Source organism: Oncorhynchus mykiss, chromosome 5 (genome assembly GCF_013265735.2).
Source record: "Oncorhynchus mykiss isolate Arlee chromosome 5, USDA_OmykA_1.1, whole genome shotgun sequence".
NCBI classification, from domain to species: Eukaryota; Metazoa; Chordata; class Actinopteri; order Salmoniformes; family Salmonidae; genus Oncorhynchus; species Oncorhynchus mykiss.
The window spans coordinates 8509841-8534149 of record NC_048569.1 but is presented as its reverse complement, the minus strand read 5'-3'; the positions used below and the strand labels follow the sequence as shown (position 1 = coordinate 8534149).

Here is a 24309-nt window from a genome sequence, read left to right as displayed (position 1 = left end):
GCGGAATCAATGGAATGGTATCAAATACATCACATGGTTTGATGCGATTCCATTACATTTACGTTCCAGCGATTATTATGAGCCGTCCTCCCCTCAGCATCCTCCGCTGCACCTGACCTATGAAGTCATGTAACTCACACTTCCTGGAAGCTGCAATTCTAAGCTATCAGATCGTTCTGCAAGCAGAGCATCAGAGTGGAATGCAATTACATTACCAGTGTATGATCAAATAAAAAATGCAATGAGATACAGCAACAGCATTGCAGGTAGGGGTTAGAACCGGTTCAGAGAACAGAACCAAAAACATAAAAAGATTGACATTTTTCATGGAACAAAATCAGAACCCTGTGCCTTCGGAAAGTATTCAGACCCCTTGACTTTTTCCACATTTTGTTACATTACATCAATTCTAAATCTTTTTTCTCAGCAATCTAGTACGCCATAATGACAAAGTGAAAACAGGTTAAGAAAGGTTTATAAAAAAAATAGACAGAAAAACCTTATTTACATAAGTATTCAGACCCTTTGCTATGAGACTCAAAATTGAGCTCAAGTGCATAGTGTTTCCATTGATCATCCTTGAGATGTTTCTACAACTTGATTGGAGTCCACCTGTGGTAAATTCAATAGATTGGACATGTTTTGGAAAGGCACAAACCTGTCTATATAAGGTCCCACAGGTGAGAGTGCGCAAAAACCAAGCCATGAGGTGGAAGAAATTATCCGTAGAGCTCAGAGACAGGATTGTGTTGAGTTACAGATCTGGGGAAGGATACCAAAAAGTTTCTGCAGCATTGAAGGTCCCCAAGAACACAGTGGCCTCCATCATTCTTAAATGGAAGAAGCTTGGAACCAACAAGACTCTTCCTAGAGCTGGCCGCCCGGCCAAACTGAACAATCGGGGGAGAAGGGCCTTGGTCAGGGAAGTGACCAAGAACCTGCTGGTCACTCTGACAGAGCTCTAAAGTTCCTCTGTGGAGACTGGAGAACCTTCCAGAATAACAACCATTTCTGCAGTACTCCACCAATCAGGCCTTTATGGTAGAGTGGCCAGACAGAAGCCACTCCTCAGTAAAAGGCACATGGCAGCCCGTTTGGAGTTTGCCAAAAGGCACCTAAAGGACTCTCAAACCATGAGAAACAAGATTCTCACTCGTTGGCCTGAATGCCAAGTGTCACGTCTGAAGGAAACCTGGCACCATCCCTAAGGTGAAGCATGGTGATGGCAGCCTCATGTCTGAAGAAAACCTGGCACCATCCCTAAGGTGAAGCATGGTGGTGGCAGCCTCATGTCTCTATACTTCTGTCCAGTCCTTGGACACTGTGCTATCTAACCTCCAAACGAGCTTCAATGCCATACAACACTCCTTCCGTGGCCTCCAACTGCTCTTAAACGCTAGTAAAACCAAATGCATGCTTTTCAACCGTTCGCTGCCTGCACCCGCACGCCCGACCACCCTGGATGGTTCTGACCTAGAATATGTGGACATCTATAAGTACCTAGGTGTCTGGCTAGACTGTAAACTCTCCTTCCAGACTCATATCAAACATCTCCAATCTAAAATCAAACCTAGAGTCGGCTTTCTATTCCGCAACAAAGCCTCCTTCACTCACGCCGCCAAACTTACCCTAGTAAAACTGACTATCCTACCGATCCTCGACTTCGGCGATGTCATCTACAAAATAGCTTCCAATACTCTACTCAGCAAACTGGATGCAGTTTATCACAGTGCCATCCGTTTTGTTACTAAAGCACCTTATACCACACACCACTGCGACCTGTATGCTCTAGTCGGCTGGCCCTCGCTACATATTCGTCGCCAGACCCACTGGCTCCAGGTCATCTACAAGTCCATGTTAGGTAAAGCTCCGCCTTATCTCAGTTCACTGGTCATGATGGTAGCACGCTCTCCAGCAGGTGTATCTTACTGATCACCCCTAAAGCCAACACCTCATTTGGCCACCTTTCGTTCCAGTTTTCTGCAGCCTGTGACTGGAACGAATTGCAAAAATCGCTGAAGTTGGAGACTTTTATCTCCCTCACCAACTTCAAACATCTGCTATCTGAGCAGCTAACCGATCGCTGCAGCTGTACATAGTCTATCGGTAAATAGCCCACCCAATTTTACCTACCTCATCCCCATACTGTTTATATTTATTTACTTTTCTGCTCTTTTGCACATCAATTTCTCTACCTGTACATGACCATCTGATCATTTATCACTCCAGTGTTAATCTGCACAAATGTAATTATTCACCTACCTCCTCATGCCTTTTGCACACAATGTATATAGACTATTTTTTTCTACTGTGTTCTTGACTTGTTTATTGTTTACTCCATGTGTAACTCTGTGTTGTTGTCTGTTCACACTGCTATGCTTTATCTTGGCCAGGTCGCAGTTGTAAATGAGAACTTGTTCTCAACTAGCCTACCTGGTTAAATAAAGGTGAAATAAAAATAAAATAAATGTCTGAAGGAAACCTGGCACCATGAAGCATGGCAGCATCATGTTTTTCAGCGACGGGGACTGGGAGACTAGTCAGGATCGAGGCAAAGATGAACGAAGCAAAGTAGAGAGATTATTGATGAAAACCTGCTCCAGAGCACTCAGGACCTCAGACTGGGGTGAAGGTTCACCTTCCAGCAGGACAACAACTCAAGCACACAGTCAAGACAATGCAGAAGTGGCTTCGGGACAAGTCTTTGAATGTCCTTGAGTGGCCCAGCCAGAGCCCGGACTTGAACCCGATCGAACATCTCTGGAGAGACCTGAAAATAGCTGTGCAGCAACGCTCCCCATCCAACCTGACAGAGCTTGAGAGGATCTGCAGAGTGGAATGGGAGAAACTCCCCAAATACAGGTGTGCCAAGGCTGTAGCGTCATACCCAAGAAGACTCGAGACTGTAATCACTTCCAAAGGTGCTTCAACAAAGTACTGAGTAAAATGTCTGAATACTTATGTAAATGTTTATGTAAACTGTTTTTTTAATTATACATTTGCAAGAAAATCTAAAAACCTGTTTTTGCTTTGTCATTATGAGGTATTGTGTGTAGATTGATCAGGAAAAAAACTATTTAATACATTTTAGAATAAGGCTGTAACATAACAAAATGTGGAAAAAGTCAGAGGGTCTGAATACTTTCCAAATGCACCGTATACTGTTCCAGAACAGAACCAGTCATGCAAAAACGCAACAAAGCGCCTATGCAAAGCCAATCAGAAACTTATTCCAGTCTCTGCCTGAAGTCAAGGCTAGTGTGTGTGTGTGTGTGTGTGTGTGTGTGTGTGTGTGTGTGTGTGTGTGTGTGTGTGTGTGTGTGTGTGTGTGTTTGTCGGCTACCTGCCCCTCCCCCTCCCCCTCCAAAGCATAGCTGTAGCCTACTGACGTTACACTGGCGTGATTCAGAAGATAGATAGAAGACTTTTAATTAGAAAATAATGGATTAACTTTTTCAATACAAGTTTGGGATACTATAGCTTTCACATTTCTCATTGGATTTATGAATTACAAAAAGGCAAGATGTGTTTTTAATTCTGGTGCCACTGCACACACAAGCTTTGTTAACTAACTAGCTTCTCTGGTCCAACGTTAAGTCAACTCTGAAGTTCAAAGACATTCAAAGTTCCTCCATAGAATCCGTACCTCTGTAGGTATAATTCTGTGAGCCTAATTCAGATAATACATGTCATCACAGGATGCCCAACGTTCCTCCACCCTCTCTCACTCTCTCCTCACCTGCAAAGTTTCAGTTGCATCTCGCACCTGACACTTGTCTTCCCATCAAGCATGTAAACAACTAGCTGAACTATAGCTCGCCTGCTCCATAGCAAGCTGCTTAAACTAATAACACACAAATTATTGTATTTTTCGTGTCTATATTGAATACATAATTTAAACATTCACAGTGTAGGTTGGAAAAAGTATGTGAACCCCTAGGCTAAATGACTTTTCCAAAAGCTAATTGGAGTCAGGATTCAGCTAACCTGGAGTCCAATCAATGAGACAAGATTGGAGATGAGGGTTAGAGCTGCCTTGCCCTATAAAAAACACTCACAAAATTTGAGAAGCATTGCCTGATGTGAACCATGCCTCGAAAAGAGATCTCAGAAGACTTAAGATTAAGAATTGTCGACTTGCATAAAGCTGGAAAGGGTTACAAAAGTATCTCTAAAAGCCTTGATGTTCATCAGTCCACGGTAAGACAAATTGTCTATAAATGGAGAAAGTTCAGCACTGTTGCTACTCTCCCTAGGAGTGGCTGTCCTGTACAGATGACTGCAAGAGCACAACGCAGAATGCTCAATGAGGTTATGAAGAATCCTAGTGTCAGCTAAAGACTTACAGAAATCTCTGGAACATGGTAACATCTCTGTTGATGAGTCTACGATACGTAAAACACTAAACAAGAATGGTGTTCATGAGAGGACACCACAGAAGAAGCCACTGCTGTCCAAAAAAAACATTGCTGCACGTCTGAAGTTAGCAAAAGAGCACCTGGATGTTCCACAGCGCTTCTGGCAAAATATTCAGATTAAACTAAAGTTGAAAAAAGGCACAGCACAGCACACCAACATCAAAACCTCATCCCAACTGTAAAGTATGGTGGAGGGAGCATCATGGTTTGGGGCTGCTTTGCTGCCTCAGGGCCTGGACAGCTTGCTATCATCGACAGAAAAATGAATTCCCAAGTTTATCAAGACATTTTGCAGGAGAATGTCCACCAATTTGTAGCTCAACAGAAGTTGGGTGATGCAACAGGACAACGACCCAAAGCACAGAAGTAAATCAACAACAGAAATGCTTCAACAGAAGAAAATAGGCCTTTTGGAGTGGTTCAGTCAGAGTCCTGATCTCAACCCGTTTGAGATGCTTTGGCCTGACCTCAAGAGAGTGGTTCACACCAAACATGGTCCAAAAACTACATCAAATGTTTGGTTGAGGTTATTGCTGCCAAAGGACGGTCAACCAGTTATTAAATCCAAGGGTTCATATACCCTTTCCCACCCTGCACTGTGAATGTTTACACGGTGTGTTCAATAAAGACATGAACATGTATAATTGTTTGTGCGTTATTAGTTTAAGCAGACTGTGTTTGTCTATTGTTGTGACTTAGATGAAGATCAGATCACATTTTATGACCAATTTATGCAGAAATCCAGGTAATTCCAAAGAGTTCGCATACTTTTTCTTGCCACTGTAAACCAGTACTTTTTTGGAGTTCGAACCAGTTCACAACTTTATTTAGCTGTAGAATGGAACTAAATAAATAATGGTTCTATTCAAAAATAAAATATAATTCTGGTTCATACCCCCTGATTGCTGGTACTGTATTAACAATGGGCTGTTCTGTTTAGCTCAGGTTAAGGCTCTGATTTGGATTAACAACAACCGTGAGGCATGTACTCACAGTTAACCCCCATGGCATAACAGGACTTGGGACACACGGCTGAAACACAAGCCTTGAATTGTATTCAAAGACATACTAGCCATATACAGAGCCATCAGAAAGTATTCATCATCTTTGATTTATTCCACATTTTGTTGTGTTACAGCCTGAAATTAAAATTTATTAAATTAAAATGTAAAATCTCACCCATCTACACACAATAACTCATAATGAAAAAGTGAAAACATATATCTTTTTTGAAATGTTAGCAAATTTATTGAAAATGAATACAGCAATATATCATTTACATAACTATTCACACCCCTGAGTCAATATATATTAGAATCACCATCGGCAGCAATTACAGTGAGTATTTCTGAATAAGTCTCTATGAGCTTTGCCAACCTGGATTGTACAATATTTTGTACAATATTCTTACAATTCTTCAAACTCTATCAAGTTGGTTGTTGATCATTGCCAGACAATCATTTTCAAGTCTTGCTATAGATTTTCAAGCCGATTTAAGTCAAAACTGTAACTAGGCCACCCAGGAATATTCAAGGTCGTCTTCGTAAGTAATTCCAGTGTATATTTGGCCTTGTATTTTCTGTTATTGTCCTGCTGAATGGTGAATTTGTATCCCAGTGTCTGTTGAAAAGTAGACTGAACCAGGTTTTCCTCTAGGATTTTGCCTGTGGTTAGCTCTGTTCTGTTTCTTTTTATCTCAAAAACGTCCCTAGTCCTTGCGATGACAAGCATACTCATAACATGATGCAGCCACCACCATGCTTGAAAATAAGAAGATTGGTACTCACCGATGTGTTGTGTTGGATTTGCAGCACCCAAACATAAGACTTTGCATTCAGAATTTTTTTTGCAGTTTTACTTTAGTGCCTTATTGCAAACAGGATGCATGTTTTGAAATATGTTTATTCTGTACAGGCTTCCTTCTTTTCACTCTGTCATTTCAGTTAGTATTGTGGAGTAACTACAATGTTGTTGATCCCTCCTCAGTTTTCTCATATCACAGCCATTAAACTCTGTAAGTGTTTTAAAGTCACCATTGGCCTCATGGTGAAATCCCTGAGCGGTTTCTTTGCTCTCCAGCAACTGAGGTAGGAAGGATGCCTGTATCTTTGTAGTAACTGTATGTATTGATACACCAGCCAATGTGTAATTAATAACTTCACCATACTCAAAGGGAAATTCAATGTCTGATTTTTCTATTTCTACTGATCTACCAATAGGTACCCTTCTTTGCGGAGCATTGGAAAACCTCCTTGTTCTTTGTGGCTGAATCCCTGCTTGAAATTCAGTGCTCGACTGAGGGACGTTACAGATACACTACATTACCAAAGGTATATGGACACCTGCTCGTCGAACATCTCATTCCAAAATCATGGGCATTAATATGGAGTTGGTCCCCCCCCTTTCCTGCTATAACAGCCTCCACTCTTCTGGGAAGGCTTTCCACTAGACTTTGGAACATTGCTGCGGGGACTTTCTTCCATTCAGCCACAAGAGCATTAGTGAGGTTGGGCACTGATGTTGGGCGATTAGGCGATTCATCCCAAAAGTGTTTGATGGGGTTGAGGTCAGGGCTTTGTGCAGGCCAGCCAAGTTTTGCCACATCGATCTCGAAAAATCATTTCTGTATGAACCTCGCTTTGTACACGGTGGCATTATCATGCTGAAACAGGAAAGGGCCTTCCCCAACTGCTGCCACAAATTTGGAAGCACAGAATCGTCTAGAATGTCATTGTATGCTGTAGCGTTAAGATTTCCCTTCACTGGGCCTAGCCCAAACCACGAAAAACAGTCCCAAACCTCCACCAAACTTTACAGTTCTCCTGGCACTCTCCTGGCACTCTGCAAACCCAGATTATTCCGTCGGACGGCCAGATGGTGAAGCGTGATTCATCCCTCCAGAGAATGCGTTTCCACTGCTCCAATAGTGGTGAGCTTTACACCACTCCAGCTGACCGCTTGGCATTTCGCATGGTGATCTTAGGCTTGTGTGCAGCTGCTCATCCATGTAACACAACAAAATGTGGAAAACTTCAAGGGGTGTGATACTTTCTGATGGCACTGTAGTAGTTCAATATTAATGCTTTCAAATCATGATAAAAGTACCTAAAGGGGAGAGGTTGAAATCCATTAGTAATTCTGTGTGACAAGACAGTGTTCCGTGTGACAAAAGACAGTGATTTTTCTGTGTGACAAGACTTTGTGCAATAAAGGAAAATACTGCAGTCTCCTGCAAATCCAATTTAATCTTGATAAACTATTTCAGTAAACCATTCACTCTCAGAATATGTGGCATTTTATAGTTAATCCATTCAACAAGCTTCGCAGCCTGCAGCCATCCATTTATTTCCAATCTCATCTACGGCGCTGGTGAAATTGGTGACAACCACAAATGGCAACAGAAATTACTTTGACCAGAGGTAATGTGTTTAGAGCAGGTCACATCATTTTTTGCATAGCGCTGAGCTGGAAGTGATGCGCTCCGATTGTAGTAAATGAAACCTGCTACACTACGCTTTACCACTCCAGCCGACGCTTGGCAACGCGCATGGTGATCTTAGGCTTGTGTGCAGCTGCTCATCCACGTAACACAACAAAATGTGGAAAACTTCAAGGGGTGTGAATACTTTTTGACGGCACTATAGTACCTACAAGTGTAGGTAGTAGTAAATGTAGCCGCTATTGGCTCTGGAGTCTTAAGCATAAATTACACTTAAGGTCAATTTTCTCCAAATCAAGAAAATTTGTACAAATTCTTATAGTGGAATGTACTACACAGGAAAAATGACCCCTTTACGCTGAAATGTAGTTTGTTAGCATAACACAGTCAGCTATAGCATATGTCAACATAATCTATCAAATAACACTATAATAAATATGTATGGTCTTCAACAGCGGTGGCATGTAGAGTACACTATTTCACCACTTAGCAATCGAGAGCAGACAGATCTCTCCCTACATCCATTTGTCATGAGGCCAACTCTTTATGCTCATCCCCACAGGAGATAACATATTTGGAGGGAATGGATTTGCCATTAGAGAGAGTCCCAATTCCTGGGAAAAGAAAGGATATTCTGACGACCACTGACACATGATGCTTCAGGCCAAGGTGGTTGCCAAAGGAAACACACCCCGGCATACAAAAACACGCACGTGCGCTCACATGCACACATACACACAGACAGACACGCACACACACTTTTCTTACAAATGGTGTCCTTCAGAAAGACTGCCATCCATGACCGTGAAAGAGCTCATTCTCTGGTCTCCTTAAGAAAGACTGCCATCCATGACTGTGTAAGAGCCCATTCTCTGGTCTCCTTCAGAAAGACTGCCATCCATGACTGTGTAAGAGCCCATTCTCTGGAGGCTTTTGCCAGTAAAAGGCAATAGCATAAAACACTAGGCCACTAAAAGCCAGTCAATTGAAAACTTAAGACCCATCACGTCGAGAGTGTACAATGCATCTCCGTGAAACGTAACAAAAAAACAGGCCTCCCTCCCTTCACCAGACAAAACATCAAATTGTCTCTTACCTCGTAGGACCAGACGCACTGGGTACCCCCGAAGCGGCGCACGCAGCGACCCACCTCCACATCCTCGTGGGTGGTGTACATCTCCCTGAGACAGGTCCCGATGTGAGGCACCATCCTCCTCAGCACCTCTCTGCTGAAGATCATGCCCGGGCCCCCCATGCAGAAGTTCTCCCCGGGCTCCAGGGCCAGCTTTCCAAGCTCCTCGGCTGTGCCCAGGCCCGTCTGACCAAGGTACAGGGGCTGGCTGCTATTCAGAGAGCGCAGGAATGACTCAAGCTTTTCGCCTGTGTGGATGGATGGACGGGAGAGAGAGAGTGAGATACAAAGAGTATCAAAGAAAATATCTAGGCAGTAGGAAGTAGGCATGCTTATATAAAGCTAGTAATAGGTACAGTAGTAGGCAGGTTAATATAAAGCTAGTAGTAGGTACAGTAGTAGGCAGGCTAATATAAAGCTAGTAATAGCCAGTAGGCAGGCTAATATAAAGCTAGTAGTAGGTACAGTAGTAGGCAGGCTAATATAAAGCTAGTAGTAGGTACAGTAGTAGGCAGGCTAATATAAAGCTAGTAGTAGGTACAGTAGTAGGCAGGCTAATATAAAGCTAGTAGTAGGTACAGTAGTAGGCAGGCTAATATAAATCTAGTAATAGGTACAGTAGTAGGCAGGCTAATATAAAGCTAGTAATAGGTACAGCAGTAGGCAGGCTAATATAAAGCTAGTAATAGGTACAGCAGTAGGCAGGCTAATATAAAGCTAGTAATAGGTACAGTAGTAGGCAGGCTAATATAAAGCTAGTAGTAGGTACAGAAGTAGGCAGGCTAATATAAAGCTAGTAATAGGTACAGTAGTAGGCAGGCTAATATAAAGCTAGTAATAGGTACAGTAGTAGGCAGGCTAATATAAAGCTAGTAGTAGGTACAGTAGTAGGCAGGCTAATATAAAGCTAGTAATAGGTACAGTAGTAGGCAGGCTAATATAAAGCTAGTAATAGGTACAGTAGTAGGCAGGCTAATATAAAGCTAGTAGTAGGTACAGTAGTAGGCAGGCTAATATAAAGATAGCAATAGCCAGTAGGCAGGCTAATATAAAGCTAGTAGTAGGTACAGTAGTAGGCAGGCTAATATAAAGATAGTAGTAGGTACAGTAGTAGGCAGGCTAACATAAAGCTAGTAGTAGGTACAGTAGTAGGCAGGCTAATATAAAGCTAGTAGTAGGTACAGTAGTAGGCAGGCTAATATAAAGATAGTAATAGCCAGTAGGCAGGCTAATATAAAGCTAGTAGTAGGTACAGTAGTAGGCAGGCTAATATAAAGCTAGTAATAGGTACAGTAGTAGGCAGGCTAATATAAAGCTAGTAGTAGGCAGGCTAATATAAAGCTAGTAGTAGGCAGGCTAATATAAAGTTAGTAATAGGTACAGTAGTAGGCAGGCTAATATAAAGCTAGTAGTAGGCAGGCTAATATAAAGTTAGTAATAGGTACAGTAGTAGGCAGGCTAATATAAAGCTAGTAGTAGGCAGGCTAATATAAAGCTAGTAATAGGTACAGTAGTAGGCAGGCTAATATAAAGCTAGTAGTAGGTACAGTAGTAGGCAGGCTAATATAAAGCTAGTAGTAGGCAGGCTAATATAAAGCTAGTAGTAGGCAGGCTAATATAAAGCTAGTAGTAGGCAGGCTAATATAAAGTTAGTAATAGGCAGGCTAATATAAAGTTAGTAATAGGCAGGCTAATATAAAGTTAGTAATAGGCAGGCTAATATAAAGCTAGTAATAGGCAGGCTAATATAAAGCTAGTAATAGGCAGGCTAATATAAAGTTAGTAGTAGGTACAGTAGTAGGCAGGCTAATATAAAGCTAGTAGTAGGTACAGTAGTAGGCAGGCTAATATAAAGCTAGTAGTAGGTACAGTAGTAGGCAGGCTAATATAAAGCTGGTAGTAGGTACAGTAGTAGGCAGGCTAATATAAAGCTAGTAGTAGGCAGGCTAATATAAAGCTAGTAGTAGGCAGGCTAATATAAAGTTAGTAGTAGGCAGGCTAATATAAAGCTGGTAGTAGGCAGGCTAATATAAAGTTAGTAGTAGGCAGGCTAATATAAAGCTGGTAGTAGGCAGGCTAATATAAAGCTGGTAGTAGGCAGGCTAATATGAAGTTAGTAGTAGGCAGGCTAATATAAAGCTGGTAGTAGGCAGGCTAATATAAAGTTAGTAGTAGGCAGGCTAATATAAAGTTAGTAGTAGGCAGGCTAATATAAAGCTGGTAGTAGGCAGGCTAATATAAAGCTAGTAATAGGCAGGCTAATATAAAGTTAGTAGTAGGCAGGCTAATATAAAGCTAGTAGTAGGTACAGTAGTAGGCAGGCTAATATAAAGCTAGTAGTAGGTACAGTAGTAGGCAGGCTAATATAAAGCTAGTAGTAGGCAGGCTAATATAAAGCTAGTAGTAGGTACAGTAGTAGGCAGGCTAATATAAAGCTAGTAGTAGGTACAGTAGTAGGCAGGCTAATATAAAGCTAGTAGTAGGCAGGCTAATATAAAGCTGGTAGTAGCCAGTAGGCAGGCTAATATAAAGCTAGTAGTAGGTACAGTAGTAGGCAGGCTAATATAAAGCTAGTAGTAGGCAGGCTAATATAAAGCTAGTAGTAGGTACAGTAGTAGGCAGGTTAATATAAAGCTAGTAGTAGGTACAGTAGTAGGCAGGCTAATATAAAGCTAGTAGTAGGTACAGTAGTAGGCAGGCTAATATAAAGCTAGTAGTAGGTACAGTAGTAGGCAGGCTAATATAAAGATAGTAGTAGGTACAGTAGTAGGCAGGCTAATATAAAGCTAGCAGTAGGTACAGTAGTAGGCAGGCTAATATAAAGCTAGTAGTAGGTACAGTAGTAGGCAGGCTAATATAAAGCTAGTAGTAGGTACAGTAGTAGGCAGGCTAATATAAAGCTAGTAGTAGGCAGGCTAATATAAAGCTAGTAGTAGGTACAGTAGTAGGCAGGCTAATATAAAGCTAGTAGTAGGTACAGTAGTAGGCAGGCTAATATAAAGCTAGTAGTAGGCAGGCTAATATAAAGCTAGTAGTAGGCAGGCTAATATAAATCTGGTAGTAGCCAGTAGGCAGGCTAATATAAAGCTAGTAGTAGGTACAGTAGTAGGCAGGTTAATATAAAGCTAGTAGTAGGTACAGTAGTAGGCAGGCTAATATAAAGCTAGTAATAGGCAGGCTAATATAAAGCTAGTAGTAGGTACAGTAGTAGGCAGGCTAATATAAAGCTAGTAGTAGGTGCAGTAGTAGGCAGGCTAATATAAAGCTAGTAGTAGGTACAGTAGTAGGCAGGCTAATATAAAGCTAGTAGTAGGCAGGCTAATATAAAGCTGGTAGTAGCCAGTACGCAGGCTAATATAAAGCTAGTAGTAGGTACAGTAGTAGGCAGGCTAATATAAAGCTAGTAGTAGGCAGGCTAATATAAAGCTAGTAGTAGGTACAGTAGTAGGCAGGCTAATATAAAGCTAGTAATAGCCAGTAGGCAGGCTAATATAAAGCTAGTAATAGCCAGTAGGCAGGCTAATATAAAGCTAGTAATAGCCAGTAGGCAGGCTAATATAAAGCTAGTAATAGCCAGTAGGCAGGCTAATATAAAGCTAGTAATAGGCAGGCTAATATAAAGCTAGTAGTAGGCAGGCTAATATAAAGCTAGTAGTAGGTACAGTAGTAGGCAGGCTAATATAAAGCTAGTAGTAGGTACAGTAGTAGGCAGGCTAATATAAAGCTAGTAGTAGCCAGTAGGCAGGCTAATATAAAGCTAGTAATAGCCAGTAGGCAGGCTAATATAAAGCTAGTAATAGCCAGTAGGCAGGCTAATATAAAGCTGGTAGTAGCCAGTAGGCAGGCTAATATAAAGCTGGTAGTAGCCAGTAGGCAGGCTAATATACTTACCTGCAATACTTTAGAAGATTGCATAACTATTGCATAACCCACTTACAAATACACAACATGACATAGCTTCATCTCTCTGCCCTTACTATCAACCCACACTCTACATACAGCAAACAGCATTCTTCCTCTTCATTGTTTTCGACACAAAACCCACTGGCCACAGACATCCTCTCAACATCTATTCCAAGTTGGTTCAAACATAATTTCGTTGAAAGGACATGGAAATAACGTTGATTCAACCCGGTGGTGTGCCCCGTGGGAAGTTAATATACACTAGTGGAGTGGCATGAGCTCCCACACCACCAGCATCATGGATGGCTCCCACTCAACATGGCTACAATGAGCACGGTTACATGCACACAAAAATGTGATTATTGTGGATATTCAGGTTAATATAATAGTTTGTTTTCAAATGTTTACATGCTTTGCAAGAACGATTTCCTTTAATAATCCTGTTTACAAAGACATCTGAAATCAGGCTAGTGAAAATCGCCAATCAAAATAAACGTGCTACCACAGTGATCATGTTATTTTTGCGAAGACTATTTAATTCTGATTTCGGACGTATAAAGTTTGTATGTGAAAACTATTTATAAATTGCATATTTTGGGGTACCCGTTGATTAAAACACTGGAACGCCAATTAAACTGTTTACATGTCCTAATAGTTTGAAAGATGGCTCAGAAAACCATGAGTTTTAATCAGTGTATGCTTACTTTGATTATGACCTTACGCCGATTAAGATAAGCAGAGTAAGGTGTTTACATGACTAATGCCATACTCGGCCTTCTGCTATAATCAGTTTAATATCGAATTATTAGTGTGTATGTAAACATACTCAATGATTCACATCCATGATCATTGATGTTTTCAGATTCACACAATCATTACCTGAAAACAATGATTGATTCACGTCCATTTTTTGTATTATTATTACACCTTTACAACCAGGTAGGCCAGTTGAGAACAAGCTCTCATATACAACTGCGACCTGGCATGATCATTGAGTTTTTGAGATTCACACAATCATTACCAGAAAACAATGATTGATTCACGTCCATTATCATCGAGTATGTTTACATACACACTAATAATTCGATATTAAACTGATTATAGCCGAGTATGGCATTAGTCATGTAAACACCTTACTCTGCTTATCTTAATCGGCGTAAGGTCATAATCAAAGTAAGCATACGCTGATTAAAACACCTGGTTTTCTGAGTCATCTTTCAAACTATTAGGACATGTAAACAGTTTAATCCGCAGTGTATTTGTGCCAGCACCGGGTAGTGCCAGCGTCCCTCTTATGTGTAAGCGGAATGAGTTTGGAAAAACAGAAAATATGCATCTTATATAAGCCGTTTTCACATACACAATGTATATTTTGCAAAAATAACATGGTCATTGCGGTAGCATGTAAACAGGATTATTAGGGAAATCATTATTTTTTTACAAAGCATGTAACCGTTTTAAACAAACTATCATATTAACCTGACTATGTAACTCCGCTCAATCATTGTTTTCAGGTAATGATTGTGTGAATCTGAAAACATCAATGATCTTGTATGTGAATCAATCATTGTTTTCAGGTAATGATTGTGTGAATCTCAAAACCTTTGACATATACATAGCACTGATGATTATGTTGCAATCAGATTGATGTAGCAATTTGTTAGCCAGGTTAAGTCAATGTATCAGGTTAAGTAAATGTATTTAAGTTGAAGTTTTGCCCTAATTTCAATATTTACAACGCTGGTTGAAATGAGATGAAAACAGTATTGGTTGATTACTTTTTTCAAATCCAGTTTATTTTCATTGTTGATTCCATGTCACAGTATGTTGACAAATTCTGTTGATTTAACCAGTGTGTGCGCAGTGGGTCGTTGTTTGTCTCTAAAGTACATACTAAGGCTGTTGGTTACATCCACAAACCAATAACTAATATGCTTACTGTGTGAAATTCGTATGAAGTACAATGTTGTAGACATGTAGCTACAGAGGTTGTGGGTGGGGGTTATGAACTGGCATCGCACTGGGCAAAAACGGGTTGAATCAACGTTGTATCCACGTAATTTCAACCAAAACATCCAAATGTGACGATGTTGAATCAACGTGGAAAATACATTGGATTTGAATAAAGTCATCAACATAACTTTCGTATTTTATTAACCTAAATACAATGACATGATGACATTTTTGTTGTTGATTTCACGTTAGTTGACAACTCAAACTAGATGATGAACTGCCGTCTGTGCCCAGTGTGGGTTGGCTTTCTGGAACCAAGACTCTCCGACAATGACGCTTCACGAGTGCAACATTGTACAGTAGCAATACCCAATACGGAGAGGATACTCTCACAAAAATGTATCTCAATGCCTGGAGGGAAGCTGTTCAAGTGCTCTTGAAAAATGTTTGAAATAGTTGACATATGAATGTTGATTTCGCCAGCTGTTGCTAACTTGCTACTGTCTAGATGGAATAGGAGTCAAACAGATGACTGTCAATGAACTTCAAAGACTACCAAGAATGTATGTAGTCTGCCCTATACATTTTAAAAGAGAAAGACAAACTATTTCATTAAGGGAATTCACCTCGAATGTAGACATCATCATCTGCCCTCATGAACCACTCGTATTTATCCAGGTAATGGTCATGCATGTACTTCAACATCATAAATGACTTCTTCTGTGGCGGGTATGAATCATCTACACCTGTCAACGACACCACGGGAACAGGAATGGGCAGTGGGACTGTTTCAGAGCCCTCGCTGGAGAAGAAGTCAACCTTCCCGGGGATGGAACCGGTCCACGTCCTGTGTGCAGCCACAGCGCGGGAATCAAGGTACTTTTTGGCTGTCATGACGCCGACATAGAGAAAATGCCTAGGTTTGGAAATAGGTCCTCCGCCATCCCCACTACCGTTACCAGTCTTGTAAACGCTCTCTTCCTCCTCTTCACTGCCCTCTTGGCTGGACAGGTTATTCTCCGGGTCTTTGCGTAACGCATTACTTGCGGTGCTTCCAATGATTTCGGCCACTTTACCGATGCCCGCAGCATTACTGTAGTATGAGCAGATCGACGACTTCTTTCTTTTCCCACTGATTTCCACTACCCTGGGGACAATTAGCCAAGACGCCGCTGTAAATCCAAGAAAGACCCCTACAATTACGCCCATCCACGGTCTTCTAGACCTAACGGCCATGATTGAAATAAAAATTGAGAGTTTATTAAATATGATATAAACTAAATATATCCTCCGAGTAGTGCTCACTTGATATATCTGTTTTACACCGAGCAGTTTCCATAAATGGTTATCACTCATCTGCGAAGGGCATTAGATGAGTAGTGGTACCTGAAGGTAAGAGTGTATCCCCACCTCCAGGGATAACGTCCTTAAAATGTATCCAACAAGCCATTTATCCCTAGATAATCTATTAGTATCGGTAGACTGTCATGTTACAGTTCTGGGGAAATATCCACTGAGTAGCTACAGTAGGTCGCTGGCAAAAGCTTCTTCTTTTGTAATGTCCAGGGCGACGGCAGAAGTTGCTGTTCAGTCCGAATGAAAAGCAACGTTGTAACCACAACTCTTCATTACTTTCCAGTGGATAGGCTACATTGTTTCTACATGCGCAATCATTTCCCCCCCAAAAAGTTAACTCCACTAATTTCAGGCAACTCAAGTTGATTTGTTACCGCTGTCAAATATGAACGGTCTCCTCAGTCTTGAAACGTGACGAATACAGTTTTATTTGTGCACACTGTCGCTAAGTATATGCTACCTAAAGCTAGTTTATCCGCCCCTGACTCGCCATTTTGTTTACAGATTGACGTCAGGGTAAATAACTTTTCATATCCTCCGTCCCTCTTCTCTAATTTCTTTGCGTTTCAGGCACAGGCAATCAGTAGTAGCCAATGCATATTCATTGGTGAAAGAAGTAACCGGAGAGTGTCTTCCTGTTGGGCAGGCAGACAGAGGGCGGAGCGAGACAGAGAGCGATCTGTTCCTCTTCAATGCGTGACGTCCGAATGAGACCCGTATTGGAAAAGTGAGCCAACATCGGTTGGACGTTCAGCCACACCACATAAACCCATACATCTCATTAAGACCTTATTTCATAACATGTAAGATACAGGTGTAACCTGTGGCGCATGGACTGTCGCCTATAATATTTATCTTCATCTTGACTGAACCGTTCAACTGATTTATGGCGCTACTGCAATTCATCTTATCATTGCTGATTGGGAGCGTACTCTTTCTTGCATGTGTACAAACCTAAATAGAAACAGCAAGTAGTCTAGTCTAGCCTATAGCCAAAACAGTAAATTTAACCAACATTTCCATAATCACATATTTTCACAGCATTAGAATGTTCTGTATGGGATTTGAGCCCTTTGAGGGCCACTGTGTTGTGGCGCCCTCTCGTGGTAATCGTACTATAGGCGTACAGTGTCAGGAGTTTGTCAAACTGAAAGTGAGCAAACTGTAGGCTACTACAGTAGGGAAATGTGTGAAAATTGAAACAAAACAATTACAATGAACACTCTTTGTGTAAAAATGAAAGTTGACTTTATTTTTTTAAAAGACATAAGTTATGTTGTGAAATGATAGCTAAACATTGAACACCAAATTGATGTGGTAGATATGCCTAACAAGAACAGCACACTCAAAACATAGGACCCGTCCCAAATGGTCCCCTATATAGTGCACTACTTTTGACCAGGGCCCATTGGGCTCTATATAAGAAATAGGGTACCATTTGGAATGCCACCTATGTCTGACCTTCAGCTACTAGTGTTTATTCAATACATTTTTATTTTAAGAACAAACTCTTATTTCTACTCCGGCCAAAGCCAGACGACTCTGAGCCAATTGTGCCCCGCCCTACGGGACTCCCAATCTCAGTCAGATGTGATACAGCCTGGATTTGAACCAGGTTCTATAGTGACACCTCTTGCACTGAGAATGCAGTGCCTTAGACCGCTGCGCCACCAATTAATTCTGGTGCTGGAGTAGGCTACTCTGCACCTTGACAGACGACTAACTCTGAGCACCAGCCCTGTAATCAAAGAGAGAATCTCAATGCGGTCTCATACCCCCTTTTTAAACAGAAATTGGGGCCACACACCTGCAACAATGATGTTCAGTGTCATTCAAGTGCCTATACTCAGACCCACTCACATGCACCAACCTCATACATTCTCTAACCTTCAGGGGGCCCTACTCACAAGAGTCTCAGTCAGAGTTGTCCTGATATAGGGTCAGATTTCCCTTTTGATCATAATGACTGAGATTATATGGACAGGAGGGACCTGATCCTAAATCAGCACTCCTTCGCTGATACACTTTGTGACTGCGGAGCACATGACGGTGTGATCAAACACCTGATTCAAATAAGCAACTAATCATGATCCATTAGTTAATCAGGTGTGAAATGCTCAGCATCCCCATTTTTACCTAATCATCTTATTTATAAGACATTATAAACTGGGTGGTTTGAGCCCTGAATTCTGTTTGGCTGTAAGCTATGGTATATCAGACCGTATACCACGGGTATGACAATAATTTTATTTTTACTGCTCTAATTACGTTGGTAACCAGTTTATAACAGCAATAAGGCACCTCAGGGGTTTGTGACGCGTTGCGTCGTGCTTAAGGACAGCCCTTAACCGTGGTATATTGGCCATATACCACACCCCCTCAGGCCTTATTGCTTAAATAAGCACTTGTGAATCGTGACAGCTCAAGTGTCCTCTTTCATAAATGTGAGAGTATGAACAATATGCCACAATAGTCCCAAATACGCAACGTGTTTCAAACACATATAGCCTAATGTACATGTTATAGTGACTGATGAGACATCCTAAACCTTTTGAAAGAATTTGACCCACCTTGGCATGATTCTACAAATCAGTCACGGTTTCTTTACATTTCTGGTGACTACGATTGGCACTGTGATGATGATAATGATGACGCACACTGACAGAATGACGTAGGTCAGTATTTTGCAAAGTCTGTTCCTTTTAATCTCTGCTTCTTTCTTCTTTAACAAGGAGTCGTAACCAGGTGTGTAGAGATCCTCCAACCAAAAATCTAGATCCTGTGGTCCTTTTTCATCTTCCTGAAACAAAAAGGGAGACTTTGAAAGTGCAACAACAACATTGTGACACTGTCATTGCAGGTATGTAATAACATGTGGCGACAGGTAATGACAAATTTTTTTCAATGACAATGGATAAAGCTACGTATAGCTTCCATGACATGTTAGTTATCATGAGCTGAAGTCGGCTGTTATAGGCAGTTATAATGGTTTATGTCACATTAGATGTAATGATAATGACTACTGCATGTAAGCATATCCACTTCAAGGAAAGTGTGAGCAAAAGAGATGGTCTTGTAACAGGCTATAAAGTTAAATACATGTATTTCAATGTAAGTTCTAAATTTTAAAAAAGTACTTTATACATTATACATTTATACATGAGTAATAATCAGTAGATTTTATTGTCATAATAGTAAAACAATAGCCTACATCATAAATGAAACACTACATCAAACTAGACATTGTGCATTATACATATGTACATTGCTCAATTTTACAGTGTAAAATGTACAATAATATTGTCAATGTTATACTGAAGTAATGAAGAAATGTGCATACACTACCGTTCAAAAGTCACTTAGAAATGTCCTTGTTTTTGAAAGAAAAGCACTTTTTTTTTGTCCAATAAAACAACATAAAATTGATCAGAAATACAGTGTAGACATTGTTAATGTTGTTGACTATTGTAGCTGGAAACGGCTGATTTGTAATGTAATATCTACGTAGGTGTACAGAGGCCCATTATCAGCAACCATCTCTCCTGTGTTCCAATGGCACGTTGTGTTAGCAAATCCAAGTTTAGAATTTTAAAAGGATAATTGATGATTAGAAAACCCTTTTGTAATTATATTAGCACAGCTGAAAACTGTTGTCCTGATTAAAGAAGCAATAAAACTGTCCTTCTTTAGACTAGTTGAGTATCTGGAGCATCAGCATTTGTGGGTTCGATTACAGGCTCAAAATAGCCAGAAACAAAGACTTTCTTCTAAAACTTCAGTCTATTCTTGTTCTGAGAAATTAAGGCTATTCCATGCAATAAATTTCCAAGAAACTGAAGATCTGGTACAACGCTGTGTAGTACTCCCTTCTCAGAACAGCGCAAACTGTCTCTAACCAGAATAGAAACACCAGTCTCAACGTCAACAGTGAAGAGGCGACTCCGGGATGCTGGCCTTCTAGGCAGAGTTCCTCTGTCCAGTGTCTGTGTTCTTTGGGCCATCTTAATATTTTATTTTTATTGGCCAGTCTGAGATATGGCTTTTTCTTTGCAACTCTGCCTAGAAGGCCAGCAGCCCGGAGTCGCTTCTTCACTGTAGACGTTGAGACTGGTGTTTTGCAGGTGCTATTTATTGAAGCTGCCAGTTGAGGACTTGTGAGGCGTCTGTTTCTCAAAGTCGACACTCTAATGTACTTGTCCTATTGCTCAGTTGTGGGTCTCCCACTCCTCTTTCTAGTCTGGTTACAGCCAGTTTGCGCTGTTCTGTGCATCGGCACTTACCAGATTTCTATCAAACCATCGGCACATACCGGATTTCTGATTTCATTATGGAGACGGGAAAGAAACAAGTCTGACTTATTGATCACTGCTCTGTGATTTAGTAATAAAGAAAACATATACCTCACTGCTCTGTGATTCAGCAATAAAGAGAACATATACCTCAGTGCTCTGTGATTCAGTAATAAAAAGGACAGCTTTGTATTCTTTTTCACAGGGAAATAATTGGATGCTGTTACACTTGTCATCTTCATTGCAGAGCTGACTCCCTGCTGGCGATGTCGGCGGTGCCCGTTGAGAGTTTTTAATTTGATTTCGGCTAGCCTGTGTAGCGTTGGTTTGGGTGACAGTCATAGTCCCTGACGTGTCCCGCAGTGCCCTGGTTGGGGACTTCGAGGATGGTATATCAGCTGTCACTTGGCTGATTGGTTTGGTCAGGTGAAACATTAGCTGCCTGATGGAGTTACGATGGAGCTTTCTGTGGGAGTTTGCTCAAGGATACGTATCGCAGATAATCAATCAGCTACCGCCAGGAGCAAACATCAAAGGGATAACAATTGGTGCTGTGAAGTTTTCCAGGCACTAGTAGTGTGTAGGTTTGGACTGTGGATGTGTATATGTAGCATTTAATACTGTCTGCATGGACTTGATCCCATGCTGTCACCTCCAGCTCTCCTTATTCTAAGGTCAACTGCCATGTAGCCTTCCATTATCAGCCTCTGTGGTTCTGGAGACAGTTACTTCAGGTCTAAGAGAAGGAGACATCGCTGCCAAATTTGCAATATCTTAAATTATTTTAGTTGGCATATGTGACTTTGTGTGACAGTGACAAAGTCTGTATATCCAAAACATGCTCTATTTCTTGGAACTGATCTACTATTCCTGACGTTATTGCAAATCTAAACCCTGCCTGTCTGCCTTCCTGCCTGTCTGCCTGCCTGTCTGTCTGCCTTCCTGCCTGTCTGCCTCCCAGCCTCCCAGCCTGTCTGTCTGTCTGTCTGTCTGTCTGTGTGCCTGACTGCCTGCCTGTCTGTCTGCCTTCCTACCTGTCTGCCTCCCAGCCTCCCAGCCTGTCTGTCTGTCTGTCTGTCTGTCTGTGTGCCTGACTGCCTTCCTGTCTGTCTGCCTGACTGCTTGTATGCCTGCCTGTCTGTCTGTCTTCCAGCCTGCCTGTCTACCTGTCTGCCTGCCTGCCTTTAAAGTCTTCAATTTACCTTCAGATAGCCTGCCAGGTTGGAGTGGATTGAGTGTCTGTCAAACTCCTGGATGGTCCAGGAGGGTTTGGACTTCTGGTTTTCCCCCATGTCTATAGTCCTTATGTCTGTGTACAGAGGGTTCCTCTTGATCTTGGAATTCAAGGTGTGCGGCGTGATGTGCTTCTCCAGGTATCTGTCCACAAACACCACAGGGCTGCCCTCGGGGGACGGGGAAGGCCTATTGTCACTCACAGTCCTACGTTCCCTCTGGGGGAGGAAAGAGATGGAGAGAGAGAGAGGGAAAAAGTAGAAAAAGGGAATTGTCTTTATATATTATTTTTGACTGTGGTAACAGTGTTTTCCCCTGTCCATTTTGGGATGTTACTAGGGGAAACAAGTGGATACACACACTTTTGTTATTACTTTCTTTAAACCAGCTGTGCATAATGCATTTGTTGTGCCTTTCTATCACACCTAACAAAGTCTCATTTGGCCAGCCTTGTGAGATGCAACAAGCTGACTGAAATAATGCTCCTACTCCCAGAGTGGATGGCTCTGTCAGTTATAACATATCACGGCTCCCTGTGGCAGTATTCTTTAGTAAAGGTTATCCATGTATTCATACATGGCCTAGAATGTATCCGTAATGCATATACACAGGTGAGTCAAAGTCACGAATATTCCTACATGTCTGTGTGTTCACCGCAAAAAGACGCCGGAATGATCCGTCTTCTTCCCTTGTTTGGAGCAGCAATTTAACGATGGAGCATTTGCGTTAGATCATGATGAAACGATTCACAGGTTTTTCATTCATCAATTAATTGTGTAAAATGCAGAAAAAGAGATATGGACAGACTGAGAAACTGTGACCTTAACCAATTCTGATAAGCTCACTTGTTATTCTCATTGAACTCCAATGACTGACTCATTCCTGTTGACTCATGATTCTACTGCAACCAGAAGCTGTGGTTAATTAGGGAGCCACATTGACTTTAAAAAAAAAACAAAGATGAGAGTTGGATATACATTTTGTAAAAGAACGAATCCAGACTGAATCAATCAATTCACAGTTGTCTGCAACTCCCCCCCCCCCCCCCCCCCCCCCCAAAAAAAAAAAATGTCAGTTTATTATGTGTAAACCCTTTGTGATCTTTTGGCAACTATGATGATGGAACATCGATGCAATAACTTTTCACTATGACCGTTCATTACTATTAATCATGAAAGTCAATAGCGGTCAAGAAAGTAACGCGCTCCTCTTATTTTAGTACATCTTCGTTTTACACACAAATAAAATAGGCCTATCTTTTCATGTGTATTTTACTAGAACACTGTTACTTACAGCAATACGTCATCAATCAAATATTCCTTTATTGAAATAACGGCAAGACGATGAGCATTTTAAATTACTCTTCAATTCAATTAGCCTAGTTAAAAAGATTTTAAGCACCTCTTGAGTTTGGCTTGAAAATATTCACCTAAATGGTTTGGATTAGGTGCAAGATTGTGAAATGAAGTGCTGTCCTTATAGTTAGACTTAAATTTGAGCCAGAGCTATTCACACCTTTAAATACATACTGAATCTACATGACCAAGCCACTCCAAGCAGACAAGCCTTCCATTAGATATCATGTGAGTACCTGCCTTTAACAGTGAAAGTCTACTAGACTTAACGGAGAGAGACAAGATGGCCTACCTGTTGATAAACCTGGTTACTCCACTGCCTCTGCCCCGACAGAGCTGCCTCGACCTGGAACATTCCGTGGGTGGCCGGCAGCATCCCCACGTCCAGCTGAAATAATTTTTCCGGGTGGTTGTTGTTGGGCAGAACCGAGATGTCCATCGTAGGTCCTCTTTAGCCCGGAGCTCTACAGGAGCTGAGACGCGTTCAACCAGGCCTACGTTCACACACTGTTTGCCTTGTTGAACGCAATTCTGGTCCGTACACACGAGGCTACACACGGTGCCTCCATCACGATCAGGAATTATTGATGAGCCGCTATTTATGAGCAGGTGTCTTTTGCAGGGGTGTGTGTGTAACCCAACCTGACCTCTTGTGATGGGAACTAACCAACGGTGCCAGGCAGCAGGGTGAGATGGTGGAGTCATACCCCAGGTAACAGACACCTGTACACCTAAGTATTGTCTAATGCTAGGCTAATACAATGCTCCAAGGTGTGATATTTATATAACTAAGTGTTTCCCAAACCTCTACATTTAGGTGATCTATTCCAATAGGAGCACAGCTGATTCACTGATCGAACTGATCAACATTTATCAAGCCCTTGATTAGGCTGTAACTAGTACAGTACTGGGAAATTGCTATAAGTATCATAGGCTATGCAATACAATGCAAGATTTGTACAATGTAATACTTTTTTCCCTTAAGTAATAAACTGTAGTAGTCTTATTAAATCCACAGCAGTTATATCTTAGGTATTGATATGTTCCAGTGATACAAAGTGTCATGTCTTTGGCTATGCCGAATTAAGTGATATGACATGCTATTCTATAAAATCCTTTCTCCGTAATTAATATTACCTGATTGAGTGAATCATGTAAATGTAATGAAAGTTGGGGCATAGAGCAGTTATCTTCCGAATAAACTCTTAAAGACCATATTTTACATCATTAG

At 41.3% G+C, this 24309-nt stretch overlaps 2 protein-coding genes across 2 annotated transcripts in view; both read right to left on the bottom strand.

Annotated features, from left to right (window-relative positions):
* Nucleotides 1–16894, bottom strand: part of chsy3 (chondroitin sulfate synthase 3) — a 184081-nt gene extending 167187 nt beyond the window's left edge. Inside the window, exons 1-2 of the mRNA XM_036976699.1 lie at nucleotides 15472–16894; nucleotides 8954–9237 (exon numbers count right to left, since the gene is read on the bottom strand). Of these exons, the coding sequence (XP_036832594.1) occupies nucleotides 8954–9237; nucleotides 15472–16201 (1014 nt within the window). The 5' untranslated portion in view covers nucleotides 16202–16894. The remainder of the gene's footprint in view (nucleotides 1–8953; nucleotides 9238–15471) is intronic.
* Nucleotides 16895–18514: 1620 nt separating this feature from the next.
* On the bottom strand, nucleotides 18515–23517 carry minar2 (membrane integral NOTCH2 associated receptor 2). Its single transcript, XM_036976534.1, has 3 exons — nucleotides 23371–23517; nucleotides 21693–21941; nucleotides 18515–19001 (listed from the first exon to the last, which is right to left on the bottom strand). Exons 1-3 carry the CDS (start codon nucleotides 23515–23517, stop codon nucleotides 18795–18797), a joined length of 603 nt encoding a protein of 200 aa, XP_036832429.1. The 3' UTR covers nucleotides 18515–18794.
* Between the last annotated feature and the right edge of the window lie 792 nt (nucleotides 23518–24309).